Source organism: Schistocerca piceifrons, chromosome 1 (genome assembly GCF_021461385.2).
Source record: "Schistocerca piceifrons isolate TAMUIC-IGC-003096 chromosome 1, iqSchPice1.1, whole genome shotgun sequence".
Lineage (NCBI taxonomy): Eukaryota > Metazoa > Arthropoda > Insecta > Orthoptera > Acrididae > Schistocerca > Schistocerca piceifrons.
This window is the reverse complement of record NC_060138.1, coordinates 1119783180-1119809669: the sequence shown is the minus strand read 5'-3', so window position 1 is coordinate 1119809669 and position 26490 is coordinate 1119783180. Positions and strand designations below refer to the sequence as shown.

General features: G+C 40.5%; 1 protein-coding gene across 1 annotated transcript in view; it reads right to left on the bottom strand.

The window, feature by feature from the left end:
- Nucleotides 1–26490, bottom strand: part of LOC124777610 (dnaJ homolog subfamily C member 8) — an 81807-nt gene that overhangs the window by 30948 nt on the left and 24369 nt on the right. Inside the window, exons 2-3 of the mRNA XM_047253074.1 lie at nucleotides 24066–24224; nucleotides 2760–2826 (exon numbers count right to left, since the gene is read on the bottom strand). Of these exons, the coding sequence (XP_047109030.1) occupies nucleotides 2760–2826; nucleotides 24066–24224 (226 nt within the window). The remainder of the gene's footprint in view (nucleotides 1–2759; nucleotides 2827–24065; nucleotides 24225–26490) is intronic.

The following is a 26490-nucleotide window of genomic DNA, read 5'->3' as shown; positions in this document are numbered from 1 at the left end:
TACACTGTTGTGGTGGCTAGTTCATAGTTTCACATGTATCCCTCACACTAGCATCACACGAGTGAAATGTCATGCAATTGTTCAAACCACATTGATATTGTATCAAGCACCTCACCATATCAGAACATCTTGAGCCTCTTCAAACGCAAATATTGTTTGCCCAATCCTCTCCCCCAAACCCGAGCTATGTCAGATGTGTAATACACTATTTTTCAAACAACTCTGTGTTTTGTGCTTCATAATTGGAAGGGGTACACCTCTACAAATAAAACCCCTCCTCTCCAAGAAATCAAGGTAACACCTGTTGAGAGTCTCTGAATTATTTCATCATTTCAAAACAAATGGTACAATGAGTCTAGCTCTAGATAATCACTATTGGAAATATCTGGGAGTGACTAGACTGACAGGGGTCTTCTGGCATACACCAACTGAACAGAGTCCAACAACCAAGAAAAGTTTGGCAAGCAATACATGAATAAAAAATGCAAACAAAGTATAAATAAATTTATTTCAATGCCACAATAGATTCACAGAAACCAAAAATGTAAAGGGGACTGTGTATAAATCTCTATGTTTTAAACAGAAGGAACTTAGTGTATCATGAAACCAATTATAGCATAAAAATTGTGCAGCACATCATCAGGAAGATGTAGATATGCATTTAACAATAATGATAAATAAACAGGATAAAGAGACAGCACATTACCACAGCACATCACACACATATATTGTTATTTTAATTTTTAACCCTTTTGCTGCTGTGTGCATGCACACACACCCTGCTACACCGTTCCCCAAGTGTTGTGGGTGCGTATAAGGACGTCAGTCAGTTTTCCTACAGTACTGTGTATGTCTGAATGCATTCTGAGCCGCCAACCTCTCACTGTTGCTGATCAGTTACTTCCATATTTAGTTGAATACAAAAGTTTTCAGTATTTATCATACAACATATGTGCCTCACTGCATGCTATCATTTGCGGAGAACCTTGTTTCGATATCTTAAATTGTTTATGAGACAAGACTATTGGCATCAAGGACATCTTCCCTCATATACCAAACTGAGTAACTCAAGAAAAATGAGATGATGTCCTGGTCCCAATTTTAAATAAAATCTAGACACCTTGTCTACATTTCAATGTATGAGCTAAAATCAATCACATGCAAAGTTTACAGAATGCATTTTTTAACTCTGCAAAATATTTAAAATTTCATGCAATATTTTACTTAATTTGCTGCAGCAAAGTAACTATGGCATAAATGATAACAAATTAAGTCTTTTATCAAGCAAAGATATCAGAGCATAAGATGCATAAAATTAAAATTTTTTCTCCCACTAGTTTCTTCTTGAAAATGGATGGTAAGTGTTTCATAGCAGCTGGCAAGTCAGCATGGACATCGGATATAAAACCCAATAAATAGAGAATAAAATGAGACAACATTCTGCTCTCAATTTTAAATAAAATTTTCATATCTTATCTACATTTCATTTCATACACTAGAAAGTATAAACTAAAATTGCCCATACACAAAATTTTCACAATCCATTTTTACCTCTGCAAACTCTTAAAAATTTGTGCCATGTTTTAATTAATCTGATGCAGCACAGTAAGTATGATGCATAACGAAAGGAAATTCAGTTCTTTATCGAGTGAAGATATCAGATTGTAAGATGTGTAAAAATCTATTTTTTTTCACCAACAGTTTTCGAAAGATCAAATGACAAGTACTTCATATAAGCCAGAACACCCTCTTTCAGCAAAGGCATCAGTATTTGGTGAGCAGTAAAGCCATGACAAAAGCAGCCTCAGCACGGAATGCAAAGAGCTTGTCTGCAGCAGATAGAGTGTTAATGAATGTGTTGCCATTATGAAGTATCCACCCAAGAGAGCACCATTTGATTCACTGAAATGTTCTCCAAACGACAAGACTGGGAGTTCAATTTAATACTGCTTCTTGTAGGCAATGTATTATCAGATTAGCTCACACACAAAATATTCTCCCAAAAAGAGACTTTGCAAGTACCTCCCACCCCCTGCCCACCAGTCTTATCAGGCATCAGGCATTTTGCCACATTTCAGTTCCCCTCCAACACGAACAACTTTTTTAAGACCACAGACTACATCCCCCCCGCTTCAGCATTTATTATTCATATTATTGTGTATGCTGTGACAAAAGTGAAAGCTACTTTTTTCCAAAACAAATTTGTCCTCACCTGTCTAAAGATTACTCTATGCTAACTGACTAGATGAGATTGACCCTTTTTCTTTCATAAAATCAACTTTTATTGAAATAGAATGAAACTGTCATCCTGAAAAATTGCAACTGAAAAGATATCTCCAACCCCCAAACAAAAAGTAATTACACAAATACATAAAAAAAATGTTCAACAACAATATGGAAGAGAAACAATAATTGAAATTGTTATATACACTTGCCCCCTCTTCATATTTATAAACAAAAACAACAGTACAGTAGAGACATAATAGCAGCACATTTACCCAGTGTTACTGAAAATGTTAATCAGCTTTGGTTTCAGCCACAAATTAAGTAACAATGATGCCTATGATTAAAATACAATGAGTAGCGTATTATTAGTTATACTGGTTACTGCAGTACAAAAAAACAATTTATAGACATTGGCTTCAAAAATTCACACTCGAAGGGTCTGTGTACAAGGATCTTAAAACACTAACTGAGTAACGAACATCACCTTCCTCCAACTAGTTTTGACAAAATAATTCTCTAACTTGAATACTCACTTTCAAATGCCTGCTGAGCACGTTCTTGGTCATCTGGGTTCTTGTCTGGATGAACCAATATGGACAGCTGAAAGTTAAATTTTATTATTTATTAAACTTTCTGCATTTCATACTTTACAGAAGGAATAATCTGACAACCAAATTGACACAGAGATGACCTAATGAACATACGGACGAATATTCAAACAATGCAAATTTAGCATCAGTTCTGATATAATGTCTTTAAAATACTTTATATTAGTAACTTAACCAACAAAATTACAAATGGCTGCTTCCATTAAATTTCAGGGCAAGTCGAACAGAACTTTCAGGATTAAAAAATCTTGTGTACATCCAGAGCCACTACCCAACCTTTGTTCCCACCTGCATACCATCCACTGTCCTGTAGCAGTTTTAGTCACTGACTGCATATTTCAGATTAGATTCTCACCTCCTGCCAATGATTCCTAAATTCAAATTTTCAAGTTCAAGAAGATTTAAAGGCCATATTCCAATGACAGAGTGCCTATGCAGAAGGAAGTTCACCTCTGTTTGTGTTGTGATTTAATGTTTTTCTTTCACTAATGACACTGCTCTCTTATTCAGTAGGTGATTCTGATTACTATGAAAAAATTTGGAGGCTCGGGTACTTCAGATCACCACAACCTCCACTCAATTGCACACAGAAAAGAGAAGTCAAGAAGCTCACTCACAGGTATAAGAAAAATGAAGGTTTTGTTATGTCTGTAACACTTCCTGTTCCTTTGTTTACTGGCAAATCAACACAGCTGCTATCATCAAATCTTCACAGTATGGAGTCATATTCAAGTCTTATTTTCATGTTAATACTTCAATGTAAACTTTGCAAATGTTAGGTCCATAACCAAGGAATGAGCCTTACGCAATTAAGAACCCCAACACAGGTTGTACATTGCTCTTTAAAAGTAAAGCTGTCCAAGTCAAATGCTGCTTTAAAACACAAGAGTGCTTCACTAATGACAGCCCTATCAGAGTTGTTGCTATGATATTGCCTTTCTCCAACCTTTGATCTGACTCAGCAAAATAAGGGGAGGGGCTCTAGCCAAGATGCTATCTGACATTTTTCACACTTCATGCCAGAAGCAACATGCCAAAACAAAATGGTTCAAATGGCTTGAGCACTATGGGACTTAACTGCTGTGGTCATCAGTCCCCTAGAATTTAGAACTACCTAAACCAAACTAACCTAAGGACATCACACACATCCATGCCCGATGCAGGATTCGAACCTGCGGTCGCGCGGTTCCAGACTGTAGCGCCTAGAACCGCTCGGCCACTCCGGCCGGCCGTGCCAAAACATCCTAGAACTGACTAAATCTTGAGCCCTAGACCTTGCAATGTGTAGGACACTCCCTAATGCATCAAGCCCCATCTGCTTAATCCAACGTCCATTAACTGCACATCCTTCATTCTTGTATTTGGCAGACACTGGTCACAGTCCAACTAAATGGTTTTTCAAGTCAAGAACCGGCGAATACAAAAATGCAGTGGAACACTATGATGTGCCTCCCAATGTCTCCTTTTACTTTGACAGAACAGCACAGAAATGGCTGAAAACATCAATAGCTGCAAAACATACTAGTTGGAAACTGTCAACACACTTTCAAATTATGCAATAAATTGCATAATTTCCTTTATCACTTAATGACTAGTTCTGAGCCTAAACTCACTATCACAGCATCCAGTAAGCTATGCAATAACACATTATGACAGCCACATAAGTTTTCATTGTAGTTCAACACAGCAGTACAGGGCTGAGCTTCATTCCCTGCAAAGCTTCATTCACTGATAAATCTTTTGGTAACAACTAGCAGCCACATCACTTGTGTTGAAAGAAATGAAGCATAAAGCATGTATGAAGGAAGACTGCAGTCAGATATACAGATTTATATTGTATCAAATGGTGAATTTGAATATTGTAGAAGCTGATATAGTTTCACACAGAACACAATGTGAAACTAATGATGATATAGCAAGCATTCTTTCTGAATGATGTCACTAAGAGAAGGTAGTTCACAATGTACTGCCCAGAACACTGAGGCAATATACCAGGAAACCAGAAGGTGAAAATAACACAAGAATTTGACAATCATGACTGAAAAACCCCGCACACCTGGAGGAAAGGGCAGTTGTTCACAAAAAGCTGAGCTGACCTTTCACACCATTCATGGAAATAAAATGTCCGATACACAATGGAAGCATTGCAAAATGTGCATTCAAGTTGTTTCTCCTTGCAACAGCTCCTCCCTTAACATAGAGCAGTGGTTCCTAAACTGTTATAGTTCCCTCTTCCATTAAAACAGTACTTCAGGATTTTTCTGCAGTGCACCAAGTCAAAACACTAGCCTGCTTAATGCAGCGATCTATTGACCAGATTTATCATTAACAGGATGTAGCTAAAGTAGACACTGCTTGCAAGGAATATAGTGACTGTTGAAATCAAATTTATCAGGACACCCACAAGTCACAACCAGTATGTGTAATTTTTATGGTTTTCTTCTATAACTTTAAAAGAGTATCATCAGCAGCTCTGTAATTTACAGTTTAAAGTAATCATCCAGCTAATATATTTCAAACTGTGAGTTCCGTTTCTGATGATGCTATTGTAAAATTATAAAGTGAAACTGATAAAAATAAAACATACTAATTGTCTCTTGTGGCTGTCCTGGTAAGCTTACTTAATGGGATGGATGAGCTTTGCTGTTCACTAGGAACTTCTCAAATCTAGGAATCAGTCTGCACATACTCATCTCTTGTTCCTTGTTAACTTTCACACAATCACTAGCAGTGGATGGCATGTACCTTGCAATGACTCACAAATATAAGTAAATGGAGTTTTTTTGATTGATTGAGGGGGGTCATGGGATTAAACAGCAAGGTCATCAGTCCACAATACAAACGTTACACGAGTAAAATAGAAGCATCTGGTAAAAGTGGGCAGATTCAGTCAGAGCGGTCACACTAAAAAGCGAGGATGCTGAAAAAACACACAGTAAAAGACATAAAAGGGTACATCAACTCTAAAAACTGGAAAACCAAAGGGATAAAAGAGCAGCCTTTTCACGGGGGAATGGCAATGGGTCACACACCTATAAAACACAAAGAGAGACTCCAATCACAATCACCCTGCCGCTGTTCCAGGAGGAAAACAAACCTTGTAACTGAAAATAAAAACCACTTTCACAAAGGAAACTGAGGAACAGTTCAACATTCAATGAATCGTCTGCTAATTTTTAAAGACAAGGAAATTAGAAGGCTATACTTAGTATGAAGGGCCAAAAGAAGGGGACATTTGACCAATATGTGGGAGATCGTTAGTCTGACTCCACAACCACACTGTGGAGGTGGCTCATTACACAAGAGAAAACAATGTGCGAGTCTAGTATGACCGATGCGTAGACATCATAGGACAGAGGACTCCTACCGATAGGAGCAGAGGGAAGAGTGCCGAACTGATGTAGTCACCTTGATTGTGCAGAGTTTGTTACTGAGAGCAGTAGTGCACCAAATGTCATTTGACTTTTGGGCGAAAAGAGGTTTGTAAATAAGTTATACAGAACTGCAACCAGTCACTTTTTTGAATAATTATGTTTTATTCCATGAACTGGTTTTCGAACCTTTCTAGGTTCATCTCTCTGAAGATTCAGCAGATTCAGTCAGAGCGGCCACACTATAAAGCGAGGACGCTGAAAATACACACAGTAAAAGACATAAAAGGGTACATCAACTCTAAAAACTGGAAAACCAAAGGGATAAAAGAGCAGCCTTTTCACGGGGGCGTGGCAATGGGTCCCACATGGTTTCAGGAAGTTACATCATTACTGCTAGCATAATGCTGGGTGCTGGCTTGCGACAGCCATCCTTGCAATAAGATTTAATAAAAAGTGTCTTAGAAAATGTGACTCCAAATTATATCAGAATAAAAATAATGAGTCAAAATATGTCAGCCAAGATAGCAGAAGCACGATGTGACTGGACATCAAAATGGAGGCAGACAGATGGACACTAACCGAAAAAAGCTGCCTATACTGTCGCAAGCCAGCACCCAGCATTATGCTAGCAGTAATGATGTAACTTCCTGAAACCACCTGAAGATGAACCTGAAAAGGTTCATAAACCGGTTTATGGAATAAAACATAATTATTCAAAAAAGTGACTGGTTGCTGTTCTGTATAGCTTATTTACATTCAATATACAGTCACAGTTCTAAGATATCCGTAATGGATAAGCATAATCTGAAAAGAGGTTTGATGTGATTCAGCATATCTGCACCTGGAATCATGAAAGGGAATGGGGAGTAAAAATCTGCCTCTCTAGTCAAACTGTCAGCCAATTCATTCCCTGGGATACGCTCACGTGGGGCCCAGAGAAAGACAATTGAGCAGGTGACATGGCCAAGGGCAGAGATAAGGTCATGGATAGCAGAGATCAAAGGGTGACGAGAATAGCATTGGTCTGTAGCCTGCAGGCTACTCATTGAGTCAGTGCATATTAAAACTCTGTGGAGGGAGGCCTGACTAACAAACCAGAGGGCCCTATTAATGGCTTGCAGCTTTGCTGTGAACACAATACATGATCCTGACAGTAAATGGTGTTCCATGCCACTATCATCTCTGAACCACCATTGTAGAAGACCCTGCAATAGGTTAGTCCTGATCTGTGGTCGAGGCACCACCCAAGGTGGGGTGCAGGAAGAATACACAGTGCACATTCCAGGGAGTGGAGATCCCAACAGAGGAAAGTGAGACACGTGCCAATCGGCAAACCCACCCAAGGGCAGGTATCAGAAGATGGGATACAAGGGATGGCCAGGGAATCGTTGAATGGCGTTTGCATGAGAAACCTAGAGTTGGTTCCGTTGTATTTGTAGAGGGAGAATACCTGCATCTGCGATTGATTGATTGATGAACTGAGAAGGGGTTACGGGACTAAACGGTGTGTTCACCAGTCCTGAGATTCCAAAGTTACTCCCAGAAGAGAGAGGGTCTGCTAAAAGTGGACACATGCAGTCAGAGGTGTCAACCATAAAATGAGGAAGTTAAAACACACACACAGTAGAAGGCATAAAAGGATAGACCCAACACAAAAACTGGAAAAACAAAGGGATAAAATAGCAGTCACTGCTCGGGGAAGTGGTCATGGGTCCCAGACCGAGAAAACTGAAGAGAAGAACCAACCACAACCACCCTGCCCCTGCTCCAGGAGTAAAGCCAAACATTATATCTGAAAATAAACCACTTTCACAAAGGAAATAGCAGACTAGTTCAACCATTATTGAATTGTCTGCTAACATTAAAGATACGGAATCTGTGAGACTATACGCAGTACAAAGGGCTAAAAGAGGTGGGGACATCCACCAATATACAGGATACCGTCAGCCTAGGTCCACAGCCACACTTGACACATTACGTGAGAAAAACAATGGGTGAGCCTGGTATGACCAATGTGTAGACCGCATGGGACAGTGGACTATTCCTGAGACAAGCAGAAGGAAGTGTGCCAAACTGCAGTAGTCTCCTTGATTGTGTGGAGTTCACTACTGAGAACAGCAGCACACCAGATGTCATTCCACTTTCGGGCAGAGAGACTTGATGTAGATCTGCATATCTGCAGCTGAAACCATGTAAGAGAAGGGGGTGTCAGTATCTGTTTCTCTAGTGAAACGGTCAGCCAGTTCCATTCCCTGGGACGCCCACATGATTTGGGACCCAGAAAGACAACTGAGCAGGCAGCATGGCCAATGGCAGAGAGATGGTCAAGGATAGCAGTGACCAAAGGGTGACAACAATAGTGTTGGTCTGTAGCCTGCAAGCTGTTCTTTTAGTCGGTACATATCAAAACACTGTGGAGGGAGGCCCAGGTAACAAAATGGTAGGCCCTGTTAATGCCAAGCAGCTCTGCTGTGAACACACAACATAATGCTGGCAATAAATGGTGTTTTAAGCCAATAGGAGACATGAAAGCATATCCCACCTTATCTATCAGCCTAAGTGTATAAGATGGTAGCACCCTGGAACTCCAATGGTATTGAATGTACAGGACGCCAGATGACCAAAGGCGTGACAGAGACCGTGGAATAGGTCAGTCCGAGGTCAAGTATTTTCAGAGTGGAAAGAGCGACTGAGCCATAAGCCTAATTACCATAATCTAGTGTGGACAAAACCAGACCACAGTAAAGATGGAGAAGAGTAGCACGATCTTCACCCCAAGATGTGTGACCCAAGAGACAGACAGCATTAAGCTTCTGCATGCAGATAGCCTTCAGGTGGCGAATATGGTGCAGCCATGTCAGCTTTTTATTGAAAATAAGCCACAAGAAATGGGACTGTGCTACAATATCTAGGAATTGGTTGCCTAAATAAAGTTCTGGATTGGGGTGTACTGGAGGTCGAAGGCAAATGTGCATAACTCGCTTTTTGGAGGGAGAAACCTGAAGCCATGTGAGAGGGTCCATGCAGAAACCCACCGTATGGTGTCTTGAGGGCTGGCGCTCAGCAGATGCTATTGAGTATGAGAGGCACCAGATGCAAAAATCTGTCCACATACAACGTTGGGGTAACCAGATGCCAACAGGAGGTACAAGTCCATTGACGGTGACGAGGACGAATGTGACACTTAACACAGAACCCTGTGAGGTACCGCTCTCCTTAGTCCAAGGAGTGCTGAGTGAGATGCAAACTCGAACCTGGAAAAGCCGAAGGGATATAAGCTCGCAGATAAAAATCAGATGGGGACCACAAAAGCCCCAGACATGGAGGATAACTAAAATGTGATGGCACCAAGCTATGTCGTACGCCTTATGTAGGTCAAAGAAGACCACGAAAAGGCATTAGTGGTTAGTAAAATCCTATTGATTGATGTTTCCAGTCTGAGTAAATGGTTAGTTGTAGATCGTCGTCCTTGGAAGCCACAACGATACAGGGGACTAAAGGCCCCTAGATTTGAATGTCCAACGTAATCTGAAGCTAACCATCCTCTTCAGCAGTTTACAAAGTACATTGGTCAGGGGCTAATTGGTTGGTAGCTGTCTAGAGTTGATGGTTTCTTCCTGGGCTTAAGGACATGGATAACAACACTGTCTCGCCATTGCAAGGCAAAGACATCCATGAGCCAGATGCGGGTGGAGACCCTGAGTAGATGCTGCCTCTCGGTAACATCCAAGTGGTGGATCATCTGGTTGTGGATGGAACCTGAGCCTGGGGCTGCGTCATGTGACGAGGTAAGAGCCTACATGAACTCTCATTTAGTGAAGCGTTCATTAGATGCTCCAGCCTGGCAGTGGTTGAAACAGAAGGCGGGGGGGGGGGGGGGGGGGGGGGGATTTCAGCTCATCGTTTCTCCCAGAGAAAGGTAGCAGGATAGGAATAAGATGCCAATGTTGTCACAAAGTGTGTTGCGAGCGGATCAGTGTATGGAACACACTGCAGGATAAGGCCCTGGCAGCCCAGAAGGCTTAGGAGCTTGGACCAAACATGTGATGAAGAGGCATGCACCCCAAGGTAGGAAACAGTGCTCCCAGCATTCATTTTTACTCTGCTTAATGACGTCGTGAGACTTAGCATGGAAATGCTTAAAAGCAATAGGGTTGGTTTGTGAAGGGTGTCATTTAAATTTTAACAGTGCCCGTTGGCAGGCCTGGATAGCAACTACAATATCCTCGGTCCAACACGGTACTGGCAGACAATGAAGGGGGACCTGTGGATAGTAGGATAGCAGTGCCAGCAGAATGAAAAATCTTGTCAGAGACTTGTTGCATGACCACATCAATACAATCCGAGAGGGGGCTGTCTAAGTGCACAACCCATGTATGTAAAAGCCAATCGACTCTGTGGACTGCCCAACGTGGGGGCCTGTCTGCCTGGTAGTGGCAGCGAAACGATAGAATCACTGGATAGTGGTCTGTCACGAAGACCATCATGGGGTGACCAACGTTGGGAAGCCACGAAAGCAGGGGAGGAGATCACGAGTCAACAGAAGAAAAGGCCCCTTGAGTAGCACTGTAGTGGGTAGGGGAACCATCATTGAGGGGAGACAAATTGAAGTCTGCAATAAGTTGGTCAATTAGAAGACCCCTATCCATCGAAGTGGCACTCCCCCACAGGCGGTGCTGTGAATTAAGTCCACAAGGGGGAAAATGGCATCTCCGGCAGGAGTTGATTGTATTTTTGATGAGCCTCAGCGTAAGAAAGGTGATCCAGGGACTTTTACTCTTTGATCTTCTTTTCTCTGTTGTAAGCTGGGCAATCTGGTGAGCATGGAGAGTGGCAGTCATAACAATTTACACACACAGGTGACCGAATGTAGGGGCTTCCCCTCATGGAGTGGGTGTCCACAGTCACCAAACAGAGGGTCCACCATACAGCAAGAAGGCATGTCCAAAACACAAGCACCAAAAGCACCTTATGGGTGGCGAGATGTTCGTCTTCACATCACATTGGTAAAAAGACTCCACTTCGCAAAAACTTGTCCTCAGCGTTCTCCACAAAAAACAACAGCTTTGTGGCAGTGAAACGTGTTCCTTTCCATCCTATTATAGACCAATTAGCCGAGAAAGTGTTTCATCCCACCTATGGCAAGTCTAACCCTTGTTCCAGGGTATGGCCAGGGAAGAGATGGCTCCAGGGTCATATGAAGCACCATTTGGTAACATTGATCATCCAGAGTTGGTCATTTGAGAATGGCCAGATTTTTGCAGCTTGATATACTTCATGCACCAAACATCCGCCCCAGTACCACCTACTCGCTCAGGTCAGGGGCTCTTCCCATGCGCACCACCCAGCCACAGCAAGTGCCGCCTGGCATGGCGTGCTGTTGCTGGGACTTCCGATTGCTCCAGGATGATAAGCAACCACTCCTTGGCATAAAGAGGAGGCAACAGCTCAGGTATCAGCACAGTGATCCCTGTGTTGTCAGGGGGCTCAGCCAGTTGGGTACATAAACCAGCCCCACGACACAGACTGGCTACATGTGCAGGTGACTAGCAGGGTGGAGGGAACGGCTGTGGCAGGGCAGGAAGAGGAGGGAGAGGAGATCCACACCACAGGCACTAGGGAGAGAGTTCTTCCCCAAATGGCTCACACTAAAGACAGAAAATTGAGAAGTGGAGGTCAAATCCCAAGAGGGGACAATAAACACCAAAAAGGATGAAAAACCAAGGAAACCTCAAGGAATAAGGAACCAGGTGGATAGCCAGGTTGACACAAATCAGAGCAACGAGAGATAAGGAGGAGGGGGCAGCGGAGAAGGAGCGAGGATAGGGAGGGAGGGACATGGTGAAGGAAATGCAGCCAGGGAAGGAAGAATGGACTGCAATAGCTCAGGGCCCTGTGTGCACCACACACTAACTCACAAAAGAACTGTGAGCCCACCAGGAGGAGTGCCGTTTTTTCTCCTACACTCTATATCAATCACTGTTGTAAGACATGTCTGACACTGGAATATTTTCGCAGTGGCTCTGTAGTAAGGATGTCGTGCCTTGGAGCCCAAATTTTGACAGCCACTGTCATACAAAGAAAGTAGTTAGTTACAAACTTGAAAATGGGCAGCATGTGAACATATACACTAAGTGCTCAGAAGTATCAGGACACCTGGCTGAAAATGACTTACACGTTCACGGCGACCTCCACCAGTAATGCTGGAATTCAGTATGGTGTTGGCCCACCCTTAGCCTTGATGACAGCTTCCATTTTCACAGGCATATGATCTATCAGGTGCTGGAAGGTTTTTTGGGGAATGGCAGCCCATTCTTCATGGAGGGATGCACTGAGGAGAGGTATCTATGTAGGTCAGTGAGGCCTGGCATGAAGTCGGTGTTCCAAAACATCCAAAGGTGTTCTATAAGATTAAGGTCAGGGATGTTACTGTTGTGTAATCACTCTGCCACAGGCCGTGCATTATGAACAGGTACTCGATCGTGCTGAAAGATGCAATTGCCATCCCCGAATTGCTCTTCAACAGTGGGAAGCAAGAATGTGATTAAAATATCAATGTAGGCCTGTGCAGTGATAGTGCCACGCAAAACAACAAGGGATGCAAGCCCCTCCATGAAAAACACGACTACAGCATAACACCACCACCTCCGAATTTTACTGTTGGCATTACACACACTGGCAGATGACGTTCACCGGGCATTTGGCATACCCACACCCTGCCATCGGATCGCCACATTGTGTACCATGATTCGTCACTCCACAAAACATTTTTCTACTGTTCAATCGTACAATGTTTACACTCCTTACACCAAGCGAGGTGTTGTTTGGCATTTACCAGCATGATGTGTGGCCTATGAGCAGCCTCTCGAACATGAAATCGAAGTTTTCTCACCTCCCGCCTAACTGTCATAGTACTTGCAGTGGATCCTGATACATTTTGGAATTCCTGTGTGATGGTCTGGATAGATGTCTGCCTATTACACATTACAACCCTTTTCAACTGTCAGCAGTCTCTGTCAGTCTACAGACGAGGCTGGCCTGTACGCTTTTCCACTTCACTATGGCATCGGAAACAGTTGACCTAGGGATGTTTAGGAGTGTGGAAATCTCGCCTACAGTTGTACAACCCATGTGACACCCAATCACCTGACCATGTTCGAAGTCTGTGAGTTCTGCAGAGTGCCCCATTCTGTTCTCTCTCAATGTCTAATGACTACTGAGGTTGCTGATATGGAGTACCTGGCAGTAGGTGGCAGCACAATGCACCTAATATGAGAAACCTATGTTTTGGGATTGTCCAGATACTTTTGATCACACAGTGTATATTTTTTTAATTGCCTATCCCATCTTTTGTTCAACTAACACACTGCACATCATAATGATGTTAAAACAGATTTCCACGAAATTCAACAGTGTAGTTATTAGCACCTTTATCCTTATAATTAATGAGCCAACAGAAGGGTTGCGAGTAATGTGGATAGAGGTGAGCCAAGAGCTGTGATGATGCCCTAAGAAATGACTTACAGAGAACAGTGAACCTAAAGTATTGATGAAAGAAGATTTAGGACATGCACATATAAAGTAGAGTAGCAGGAGAAGAGCACATGCTTAGGTTTCCCAGAGCACCAACAAGGGTGAAATATGTGCCGTACAACTCCATTGCCCACTGCATCGACACTAGGGGTGGGTATCATAAAAAGGAAAAGTCATTTAATACATTACATGTGATACAAACAAATGACATACATTTAATGTACGGAGGGTTAAGATTTGGAGTTTATGTCTCTTTATGTCTCAACTGGGGTGGGGCTGGGCCACGTTCTCCCTTTGAACAAAACAACTGTCAGGAAATGCCCCTCCTAACTAACACCTAAGTCATCTACAAAAAAGAGTGATTTTAAATCAAATTGTAATACGCATTTTCCCCCACAGGAAGGTTAAAATGTGATCTGATCATATTGCATGATCATCTAGGATATGTGGTAATGTTTCCTCAAGAAACAATTTACACAGTAGGTGTGGTGGTGGTGGTGGTGGTGGTGGTGGTGGTGGTGGTGGGGATGATGATGATGATGATGATGATGATGATGATGATATAGGGATTAGGGCAATTATTGGCACAGTTATCAGCAGCCTTGCCAAATATGAATTAAATGCTTAATGAAAAGAATTATTTTCTTATGAAAAGAACTATTAAAAAACTGTGCTAATTTAGAAGTAGTCACCACAATGGACAGACCCCAAAATACACTTCTATCAAGCAGTCCTAAATATCCGTTTGAACAATATACAAGCACAATCTGTTGCCATGTATAGTCAGCACACTTGCACAACAATACTGACTTAGTTTTTTATGGACAAGCCTCTATTTATACTTATTGTAAATTATCTAAATGTACACGAATGTTTATAACATTTCTCTTATTTAAATACTGTCAGAATAGTTTAGTCTAGGAAGTGGTCAAGATGAGTTAAATCATGTCTGTAGTACGAGAGAACTATGTATTTTGGTGGGGATGGCCTTCAGCCAATGGAAAAGCAGACAGTGGTGGAACACTATGGGAGTTAAGTGGAGACTGGGACTTCTTGAGTGAAGAGTTAAAGGGAGCAATTCAACACTGTTTCAAGTGCTGAAAGCATGCAGACTTGACCATGGTAATGTGCACAATTCAGTTGTAGCTTTTGAAGGGACTAACATGAGAGCTCTGAATGTGTTCCAGAGTAGGACTCTCTAACTTTTGCAAATGGAGTATGAGTTACTATTCTTTGCATCAAGTGTGCTAATTTGTAAACCATCAGGTTTAGCTCTGAACCATTTTGAGCTGGTGAATGTTTAATGTACAGTATTATGGTCATGAAATGGGCTTAGTTTTCATGGATTACAAGTTAGTTTTGGGATTTTGCTACCGTATTTTCTGTTTGCGTTTTAACTAAAAATTGTAGGACCACTTTCCATTTACTTGAGAAGTTCTTTCTTGAGCAAACATTATTCAACATAATTCTCCATTGTCTACATCAATTACAGATGTTAAAATAGAATCCTTGTTATTAAATTAATCATTTAAATTTTATTTTATATTTCTGTGTATTTTATTAACTTGCAATTCTAACCATACATATGCTATTTGACTGCAGGATCACAGCTACAGGTCATTATTTGCAGTGAATTAGCTGAGGGAAACAAAAGCAGATGTGCGCGGCTCGACCCAATGACTACATCAAGCTATTCTTTTTAAACTGAGCAGTGCAAAGCTCAAGTAGCCAGGGTTCGAGTAACTGCAGGTAAAGACAACTGATTTGCTTGTATGGGATGCCGTTTGGAAAAGTAACAACAATGCAGTAACCATTCGGTAATGTCACAGTTCCTGGATGCTGGATTGATATTGGGACACAATAAGGATGCTGTAAACATCAAGTTGGCTTTGTTTAAGACCCCATTTATGTGGGTTGATTGCATATGTTTGTGTATCTGCCGGATGCACTTTAACTGGAAAATGATCACTAGAGTGCATATGCTCAGCTTTTTCTAAATGAGTGTTAAACTGTGGGAGTGCCAAGTAACAGGTCAATAGCTGTGGGTGATCTGTTTGCAGTGCTGGAAAATTCAACGTTCCTTTTATTGAGAAAACAAACAAGAGAAACCTGTAGACTATTAGATCCCTGGGACAACTGTATGTAGAGTAACATTGCAGTAGATGTTCACTGAATGCCAAAGGAGGAGAACAGCACAATGGATTTTATAGCTAAAACCCTACGGTCTCGTCATAACATATTTACATGGTGGAGGGTACAGGGAGCACTCAGGTACTCTTAATGGTGAGTAAACCTGAATGGCTGCACAACGAGATGGTTGGTGAGGATAACATGTACAGAATGGCATGTATCATAATGAACACTACTGCTCCACCCTTGTCCCTCTCACCCTCTCTGTCATCCTTCCCACAGATTGTGTAGCCTGTCTGAAGGTTTGAAATGAATCTCTTGTATGCATAGGCACAACTGCCAGTACTGTGTTACAAGCTTTACTCCTTCCATATGTTTAAGAAAACACTCAAATTTCAGTATAGTTCAGGAGCAGTTACAGATTTTCTTTCAACATGTCTCTTCTTTGGTGACATCATGGACAATGAGAGTAGAAATACAATGACCTATTTTGTTAATATGTGTATTCACAGTTAATACTAACCTCCTCCTATCTGATGCTTTTGTGCCAAGTTTCTTTTGATTTTGACTTTTTTGGTGTGTATTTCATTTTTTGTTGTGATCCAGACTATACGGATCAGGTTGAACTGCTTTGTGCATCTAGCTTTGAGGTTGAATGTTCTCTGCTCTATTCTCTGTTGGAACTAGTTTACAAGTAGCTGCAGACTTGATACAATGGGCATTACCATTTGTACATTTACATGGATATTTGCTTATGCAATACGTATTGCTTGTGTTTCCATAGCAGTACTGTCTTTGAATACACTTTTCACACAATAGAAGCAAAGGAAGATGGGAAAGCAAGAGTTGCAAGGCCTTCTGGGTAATTTTCTCCTTCTCAGTAAAAGGAATTGTCTTAGTCACTTTAATTTCTTGGATTTTCTTTTCTTTTACAAACACATGACAATTTTTGCTCCAAGCAAGGCGATTACTTAAGCTGTTTACAATGAAATCTGGCACTGGACAAATGACCCTGCTTCGTGGGCAATAGAGTGTCATGGGCAACTCTAAGGGCGTGATGTGCATACTAATGTAGTTCTTACTGACATGTGATACTCTGAGTGGAAATAGGATGAATTAAATCTAAGCTATCGTCAGTTTTTCTATTTTTATGTGCACTGAGAAGAAAATATTTGAGGATGACGCATGACAGCTATTTAAAAAGAATCGTTGGGTAGAAATAGCTGCTTGGATGTAGCAATAGTATATCTTTGGAGCACAACACACTGCCCCGCAAGTCCATAGACATTCCATGAGCGTATATATGTAAATTTCACAGGATGTATATGAAAGGAAAAAGAGGGACTAGTCTGATCAGTTAGTCTGGAAGCAGCCATGATGCAACCTTGTCACACGTTGACTTTGGGCCTTGAGTAATTGATATATGAATGATTAGACAGAAGCATTGGTGTTGGGCACTTATTTAAAGATAAGAAAACAAGAAAATATTAAATGTAGTATATGTCGATCACTGTTGTTATTTTATTCGAGGTACAAGCTGGAGATCGGCGAAGACATTAGAGTATTCATTGCAAGACTTCGTTCATCCAAGTAAGTTATCATCTTAGACCATGTATGATAGACGTAGCACATGACATGACGTGACACTGAAATCAACAACTCAACTGGATGATTAGCAGCAGCATCCATTTGCTGGTGACTTCTGGAATACCATTTGTTTTATGTTACTTTTAGTATTGGCAGTAAATGCTTCTTTATTACAACAGTATAATATTGTGCACTGCGCCAAGAGATATGTGGAAGAAAGTACAGCTGTTTTAAAAACATAAAAACATTTACGAAGAATTTTTTGAGCGAGTCAGTGAATTCATAGGCTGAAGCTAATGGGTGACAGTTACCAAGCAGATGAGAATAGTCATCTATTTCAAAGTATTTATTTGTCCCTGAATTTTAAAAAATGAATGATAAGGATTGTTGGTTCTCGTATCTACAACTATGAATGACAAATAATTTGAGATGACAGAATATGTAACTCAAAAGATTTTTATCTATAACCAATGTTGTGGCCTGTAACAGCCAATCCACACCATTTACAAATTTGCTTTTGTGTTTGTGTGGTTACATGGTGTTCCCACAAACACCTAGTGATCTCTACAGTTCACCCAGTCAGAGTCCCATTTGTCTGGTTAAGCCCAGTACAACTGATGCACTGTAGGTTCCCCAGAGGTTGGCTGCTAATGACTTTCGCCTCAACAGCCAACCATCCCTTCAGTGTGTGGCACACCTTCAGATTGACTTTATAACATCCTTGCGATATTCGTGGAAGCAGGAGTAGTGCACAGGCTTCAAGACTGTTCAAATCTACATTCCGATTTCCTTTTTCTTCAGAAGTAAAAGTCTGCCAATAAATTGCTTCAATTTAAGAACAGCATCAATGAATCAACCAAATTTAAATACATATCCATTACAAAAACATCCAAGATCACTTTTCTGTGTATATTATTTGTGCATTCAAACATGCTGAGTAAAATCTAAAATTTAACAAAACCAGATTACAATTTATGTATTGTCACTGTTGCTATTTACAAGATGCAGAAAATAATTAGCATTTAAGTTTTAATCCAGTAACCTAGTCCATCATAAGTTGCATTGAGTGATTGTAGTAGGTTTCTTTTTTTCCCTTGTAAAGGATGTGACAGGTGCAAAATCCAAGTTTTTGACCATAGAAGCCGCCCCCCCCCCCCCCCCCCCCCCCCCCCCCTCCCCAATCACTTTTGAAACTTTGCAGTTTTTGGACTTTTTTTAGTTTTTTCCCATTTTGACCATGAAGGAGCTCATTTTCAACAACATTCATTCTACAGATTTTTAAACTAGGCTGAATTTGCTACACTTTGAGATCAAAACAGGAGCAGAAGACCTAATAGTTTCTGAGATACAGCTTTTCAAAGTTTGGGAAATTATCCAAACTTGACAATTTTAAGCCAATTTTCATGTTTCATCACATTCAGTTGTCTTTATATATTCAATAACCTCTCTAAAATGATTCAGTGAAGTAAACATTTATTCAATTAACATTTTGAAGAGTGGTGGAGGGGATGTTTGATGGGACATCACTGTTCAGGACAAGTCAACAAACTGATGGAAAAAAAAGAGCATATAAAAATTTAATTAACAAACATTTACATCATGTGTTCACAAAAAGTGTAAATAAAGTGAATTATAGTTTACACAAGATTTGAATTAAAGATGTTTCCTCCTATTTGAAGGACCAGGGCCAACAAATCTGCCAATCCACCTCCTCCAGTGCCATTTTCCTCTTCCTGAACGTACTGAGATGGAACACAAATATTTGTTGATTATCCCAAGGCAAAACCTTGATGGAAGTATATCTGTTATTGTTCCTTGATTTGTTCAAACAGCCTGTCCATCTCATCGTTGTTGAGCTCGTCCGAATCTTGGGTGTTGAAATCAAAATCTACCATAATTTCAGGAAGGTTTTCGCATGACTGGCTGTTGCCTGCTGCTGCACCTGGTGGTATATGCAAAACAAATGTAGCTTTGCTGCACCTTTCGTGGGAGGAACTCTGGCCAGGTTGAAACTGGTCTCGGCTGTAGCCTTTGTGAAGAACTGGTAGTGCAGGTAACAGAGGGTTGACTGGGTCTTTCCTCGCCATACAACTCAATGACTGTTTTTCCCCAGCTTCGGATATTTCATCTGGTGTCACAGCTGAATTAGAAAAAAAACTGCAGCTGTCTCTTTAAGGTCTACATGTTTCTGTAGTATCTGGAGCAACTTCAGCTTCTCCTGTCCAAAGAAGCATAACGTGAAATCACACCCACTGAAGGCATGAGTGAAAGTGATGAGGCGATTGACCACGAATGTCAAGGTCGATGAATGGAAGACATCTGGCATTTTGCCTTTTCAACACTTCTGAAGGTATATGATACCTCGTGTGGGACTCCTGAGACCAGTGAGAATGACTAACAAGTCTACATCCTCTACTGCAGTAACCACAACCTGAAAATGAGAGGCCTTTCTGATAGCTATAGTGATGATCAGCACACCAGCATAGTCTTCACCCTCAAACCCCTCCATGTGATTGGCTTCAAATTTCCCATTCAGCAGCTGTGATATTTGTTTTTATCAACAGACAAAAAAATTTCTTGGGAAACATTAAAAGTGATTGTCTCCTCAAATATCCTTTCCAAAGAAGAATGTGCCTGAACTCAGCAATTATGTTCAGGGTCCTTTGTACTCTTTTGGCCAGGCGCTGTTGGATAACCATCAAACAAAACAGCTATTGTCTGACTGTACCATGCCTTGATATATTGTACATATTAGGCAACTATCAACTCAAATGAGGAGTGCTTGGGTCACAGCACTTTGTGAAGGAGACAACCACCACCTACAACAACAAATTTAGTTTTCCCTCATGACTCAGGATTGACAGGTTGGAATGCTGCATACAAAAAGAACTTATTGCCTTCTTCATTCCCGCAAGAGACTAGAGACATTGCGAATGGTGAAAACTCTTATGTGAAGAAGATCAAATCCTCATCTGACTTTTTCAAAATGCATATCCTGTGAAACAGTGTGAGGTAGTCAACAGTCACATGAGAGAGAACTTTGGTTTTACACTCTAATTTGACATTTTGTAAGTTTTCACCTACAGCCTTCAACATTGCTTTCTTCCCAATATTTCTGGCCGTAAGACAGTTGACCCTTTTCTCTCCTACAACTCCACTGCTAAAGAACATTATCACATCCGTTTTACAAAATAAATCTAATTTCTACGTGCTGCTCAGAATGTGACCACACACAACCAGAACTGCTAATGTGACCACACACAACCAGAACTGCTAATGTGACCACACACAACCAGAACTGCTAATGTGACCACACACAACCAGAACTGCTAATGTGACCCCACACAACCAGAACTATTGTGAACAACTGATGGTGAAGGATCCATCAGCTGTAAATACTGAATATTCAGTGGAATCCATCTTTTTGCTTATGTCCAAGATGTGCTGCAGATAGATGCGCACACTTGGCATAAAAAGTGGCCTGCAACATGAAAGAACAGGAGCAATTGTTAGACGGTGTCAGATGCAAAATATAGTCTCTCATCCTCAAGGTTCAGATGAACTATGTAACCAATTCCACCCAGTTCTTGTGGAATTTTGTTACTATCAACTGGAATTGTCTTTTTCACACACTTTTAAAATTGTAGATTTGTCACAGTCTGACAGAATATTTTGTGCACAAATATTGCTTCTGCTGTCAAGGCAATTGTTTTCACCACCTCCTGTGCTAACGCTAGATAGGCACAAGTGTAGCCCCTTGCAGCTTTGACATATGAATGGACAGGTATCACCTTGTCGATACTGTTTTAATCATAAACATTCGCATACAATTCTTTCAATCAACCCCCCCCCCTACCGCCCCATTATATTGCCAATAATACAAATGACACTATTAGCTGAAATACTCCCAATCCCACACCCACATTATTTACATCATAATCACTACTGTTGCTTAGGATCTCTTTTGCTTTAAAGTAAAATGGTTGGTTGAATGTGACAAACCAGGTTTTCTGGCCATAAGCCTGACATTTCTGGTTCACCATTCGAAGGGAAGTGAATATGGTATCACAATGAGATGGGAGGTCGTTTATGAATGGTAGGCATACCACTTTCATTTTCTGGAATGGCAAGTCTTTTGTAGCCTCTTCCATGAACCCACCCACCCAGGTAGTAGCAAACTCTTGCCATACAGCCATGCAGCATCTGTATTGAGTTGTGTAATATCTCTAGGTATTGAATGAATGCTGTTCAATTCTTTTATAACAGCTGTTGATAAATCTTTGTTGTTCACATGATTGTCAAATGTGTCCAACTGCACAAAGCAATTCCGGCGTACGAGTTGATTAGCAGAGCAACATGTCAAGCAATGTATTTTTCCTTCTTCCTTCCAGGTACTGAGTTATTGGGATTTACCAACTACCTGAAAATCTTATGAATTCCAGCATTTCAACAAGATGTTCTGACTTAAACTTGTGATATAATTACAGTCCAATGCCATGTAGTACTAAAAGAAAAAGAAGTGGGGCCACACCGATGATATTATCGAATGTGTAAGAGCTACACACTTTGTACAATAACAATCCACAATGATTCATTTACTTGTGAGGATCAAAGTTTCCAAGAATAGTTTGAGTGACTCAATGATTACAGATCTTACATCACTCAAGAATTCAGTTGACATTTGTGGGCAGCTGTGTCATAAACTTGCGATATAATGTCTTCTTAAATGGTATGAGCAGCTGCCTTCGCAACTGACAACCTTTCATGCTGATGACTTATTTTACCGGTTTCTTCATATCAGCCATTTCTAAGGATCTTGCGGTCAGTATTCTCGGAGCATATAACTTTTTTTTAATGTAATGTCTGTGATGAGTATGTCATCCCCATACTTGTCAGTCAGTTATTTCTTTATACTCCATCAAGCTTTTTCTCCTATCAGGTCGAAAAGTAGGGGAAGTAAAAACTGGCACTAATCTGCATGCTTTTCAAGATAAGCAAATATGGGTACACTGTGTATGACCACCGCTTGGAAGTTCTTTGGATGTTGCTTTTCATATCATCCTAAGCAAAACAGATGCTATCTCATGTCAAGTGCTACTAACTTAGTCTCCTCTGTAATTCATTCCTTTAGTTTCATCACCCATTCATCACTTCTTTTAGTGACTTTCAGTATGAGTTCCACTCCTCCTTGACAGTAATAATAGTATCACTTTTTCTGTCAATTTTTTCTTCTGAGCATCAAGAAATTCTTTTGTTATGACTTCTCCACGTAGGAAACATTGTTCTTGAAGTTTAATTTCTCAGTGGAAGTTCTTGTCACATGTGTGTCTCCACATTTAACAGTTGTTCTGATCAATAGGATTGTTGTAAAGCTTCTGGCATGTTGTATGTACATAAACTTCAGCAAAACATTTCAATAAACATTGTCACTACTTCCCAATGGAGCATTGGACATTTTTATGATTTTAGCTCCTTTTATTTCCTCAACGCTAGATGACCTTCCTTTAAAATTGCACTACATATGAAACACATAGAACTCTCAAACAATCCCTTCTCCAACATTGTGGAAATTTCAAGTCTCAATGGCACAAATACCTAATTTCAAGTCATGATATTCAAGATATTTAAAAGTGAATCAACCGCATGTTACTGTTCTAGCCTTTGCTATCAACTGAGTGGAGAGTGGAGGAGATAGTTTGAAAGGGAAGAGGGAGTTTTGAAAGGAATGGAAACAGTGGAGAAGAGAGAGGGTGGCGGGGGGGGGGGGGGGGGGGGGGTCCTTTCTTTCATTGCCTACTGGTTTAGTGCTGCTGGAAATGCTTTGCCCACACACAGCAGGTGACGCTGACTCGCACATGCTAGACACACTACATAAACAGACTGTTTTAGTTTGTTCCTGTAAACATTCACAATGCACTGTTGTGACTAACTTCATATCACATTACATTTCCTTAATTTTTTTCTATCAACTCACTCATAATATTAGGTTCACAGAAATCATCAGGTTCCTATCCCTTATTATGTATCGTCATTCCTATACCAATGCATCATCCCCTTTAAAATATTACATTGAATAAATGTTTACTTCACTGAATCACTTCAGACAAATTATCCAAGATACAAAGATAACTGTATATAATGAAACATGAAAATTAGCTTGAAATTTTCAAGTGTGAACATTTAATAGTTTTTGGGATACTCGGAAATCCGGGGGAGGGGGGGGGGGGGGGGATATGCCGTGCCAAAATCGCAACCTTGAATTTTGCATTTCACTCACATTCCTCCCCCTCCCACATCTCCCCAAAAAATTGTAACTTAGGCCCTCCCATTTTATGACAAGGTTACTGGACTATTCCAAAAAATCTAAAAGAATCTTTACAATACACAGTAAAAAACATACAACTGGCTTAGCTGCAGCATTTGAGAAAGGGCTGGAAAGAATTAACTGCTTACAGCTGGGCGACTTTCTTTTTTTATTTTATATTTTTCTCTGATTAACAGAATAGACCTAACATGCAGAAAATTCATATGAGCAATAATGATCATTTTACTAAATATGGCATTACCATCGACAAAGCTTGTAACATGAAAATATATAAATACATACACGCTTGTACTTTTTCTTCACTTCATCAAGATTGGCTTCAGAGTCAACTTGCAGAACCTCAAATGGGTTGAGGTTAAAATAGGTAGATCCCGGTCGCAAAAGGCGATCAATTTGTTGCTTTGGTGTAAGTACAGCATCACGTTTTTCAATCTCCTTCACCTATAAAATAAAATTAAAACAGGTAATTTTATAAACTTAAATCAATGATACAAATCACAGGAATTTGCACTCAGTGGCTTAATGGTAAAGGGCCAGACTAAAAATAAAAAAGCCTGATGTTAAATATTTCCTCAATCCTAGGATTTTTATGTTTCACTTATTTCTCACATCTCTGACAAAAATTGTTAAGATGAAAAAATGCAGAGTTGCACCATAGCTCTGAGCCCACATTAAACTGTAGGTTATGTGTGTGCAACACAAAAGCCGCAGCTACTCAGGTAACAGAGGAGTTGTTGAGTGCACATGAGGGATTTTAAGGCTAGGTTGCACTTTGAGGTTCCCTGATGAATGCTTGCCAGACAAATGCAGAGAATGAGTTCAAACTATGTATGAAGTAAAAACATGTTTACTGTCAAAAGTTTAACTGTAAGTTGAAGTACTTATAACATTGTTCTTGAATTTTCTGCCCTCCAGGGAAGTTGCCATGTTCAAATTATTCTTGGAACAGAGCTGGCCGAACCCCGAAGTAGGAAGCTATGAAATATTTAACTAGGTATGGAATATATACTGGAAAGAGAGATTAGATACCGTGGAAGGGGAGTGTTCATTGCAGAAGATGAAAATATTGTGTCTATTAGGTTGAAATTGAGCCTTGCTGTGAAATTATCTGAAAGCATGTAACATATCTTGGTAAATTCTAGTTAATTATTGGACATTTTTAACAGTCACCCTATGTTGCTGTAACAGTTTCTGAAGCATTCAAAGAAAGTCTATACTCAACAAAGCAAAAATACACTGAACAGGCAATATTAGTTGGAGGCAACTAACCTATCAAGTACAGACTGGGACATCTATGGTGTCATTGCAGGTGGTATGGACAGGCAGTCTTGTGAAGTACTTTTGAACACATTTTCCAAAAATGCCTTGAGCAGCTAGTTCAATAGCCAATATGCCATGGAAATATTTTGGACATTAGCTACAAACAAGCCTGACATTATCAATGATTCAGTACACAAGCAGGGATTAGTGGTTATGATGTCTTCACAGCAATATACCCATCAAGCAGGCAAGGGAAATATTTCTGCTAGAAAGAGCAGATAAGCAGTTGTTAGCATCCCACTCAAGACAATGAAAGAACATCATTAGCCTCAATATGATGGATGTAGAGGAGTTACAGGCCAAGTTTAAACTGATTCTAAGTCACACTCTGGAGAAGTATGTGCTGAAGAAGTGCACTCAGGATAAAAAAGACCCACTTTGGTTTAACAACAAAATTGAGATTATGCTGAGGAAGCAGAGACTGTTGCCTTCTTGGTTCAAAAAAGAACATGCAAATGATAACTGGCAAAAAATAGTAAAATTCTGGTGTGTGCAAAAAGATCAACACACAAAGCATACAACTACCACTGTCATATCTTAGTAAAAGATCTTGCCAAGAACCCAAGAAAATTCTGGTTCCATGTCAAAGCACTAATGAGGTCAAAGGTTTCTAACCAGTCACTTACTGACCACCCTGAAGCAGAAATAGAAGACAGCAAAAGGAAAGCTGAAGTTTTAAACTCTAGCATTTACGAAATCATTCACATAGGAGGGTCGTACAAACATACCTCCGTTTGATCATCACACAGACTCCCTGTGTGGTTGACACAGTAATAGGCACTCCTGGCATACAGAAGCAACAGAATGAGTTTTGTTTTGTTTGTTTTCTTTTCTTTTCTTTTAGGGTGCACAAACAACTGGGGTCATACATGCCCAAGTCAAAACTATATAACTAAGACAGAGAGGAGTTAAAAAACGGCTATAAGTCAATCACAACTAACATAATAGAAGACAGCTAAAGATGGGCACAAGGAAAAAGGGCTAAAAAAGACACCATACAGAAATAGAGGTCCAAAAATAAAACTCAAATGGCCTTCACCATATTGCTTTGGAGGATAAAAAGTAAAATGTGGTCAACAGCCCGCGCGTCATTTGCTAAAATGGTCAATAACTCAGACAGCAAACCCAAATGGGAACATAAAAGGTCAAAAAATAGACATTCCATCAGGACGTGACGAACACTTAAAAATCGGGCGCTATGTGTACAAAGTGGTGGGGTAGCGCCACTTAGCAAATGATGATGGCTAAAAAGGCAGTTCCCAATATACAGCTGAGTTAAAATAACTTCCTTCCGGCAGAAGGGACGAGAGGTGGTCGTCCAAGCCGCTGGGAGAGGGTAAGCCACAGCTTTATCTCGTGAAAGGGGGACCATTGGTGATGCCAAAGG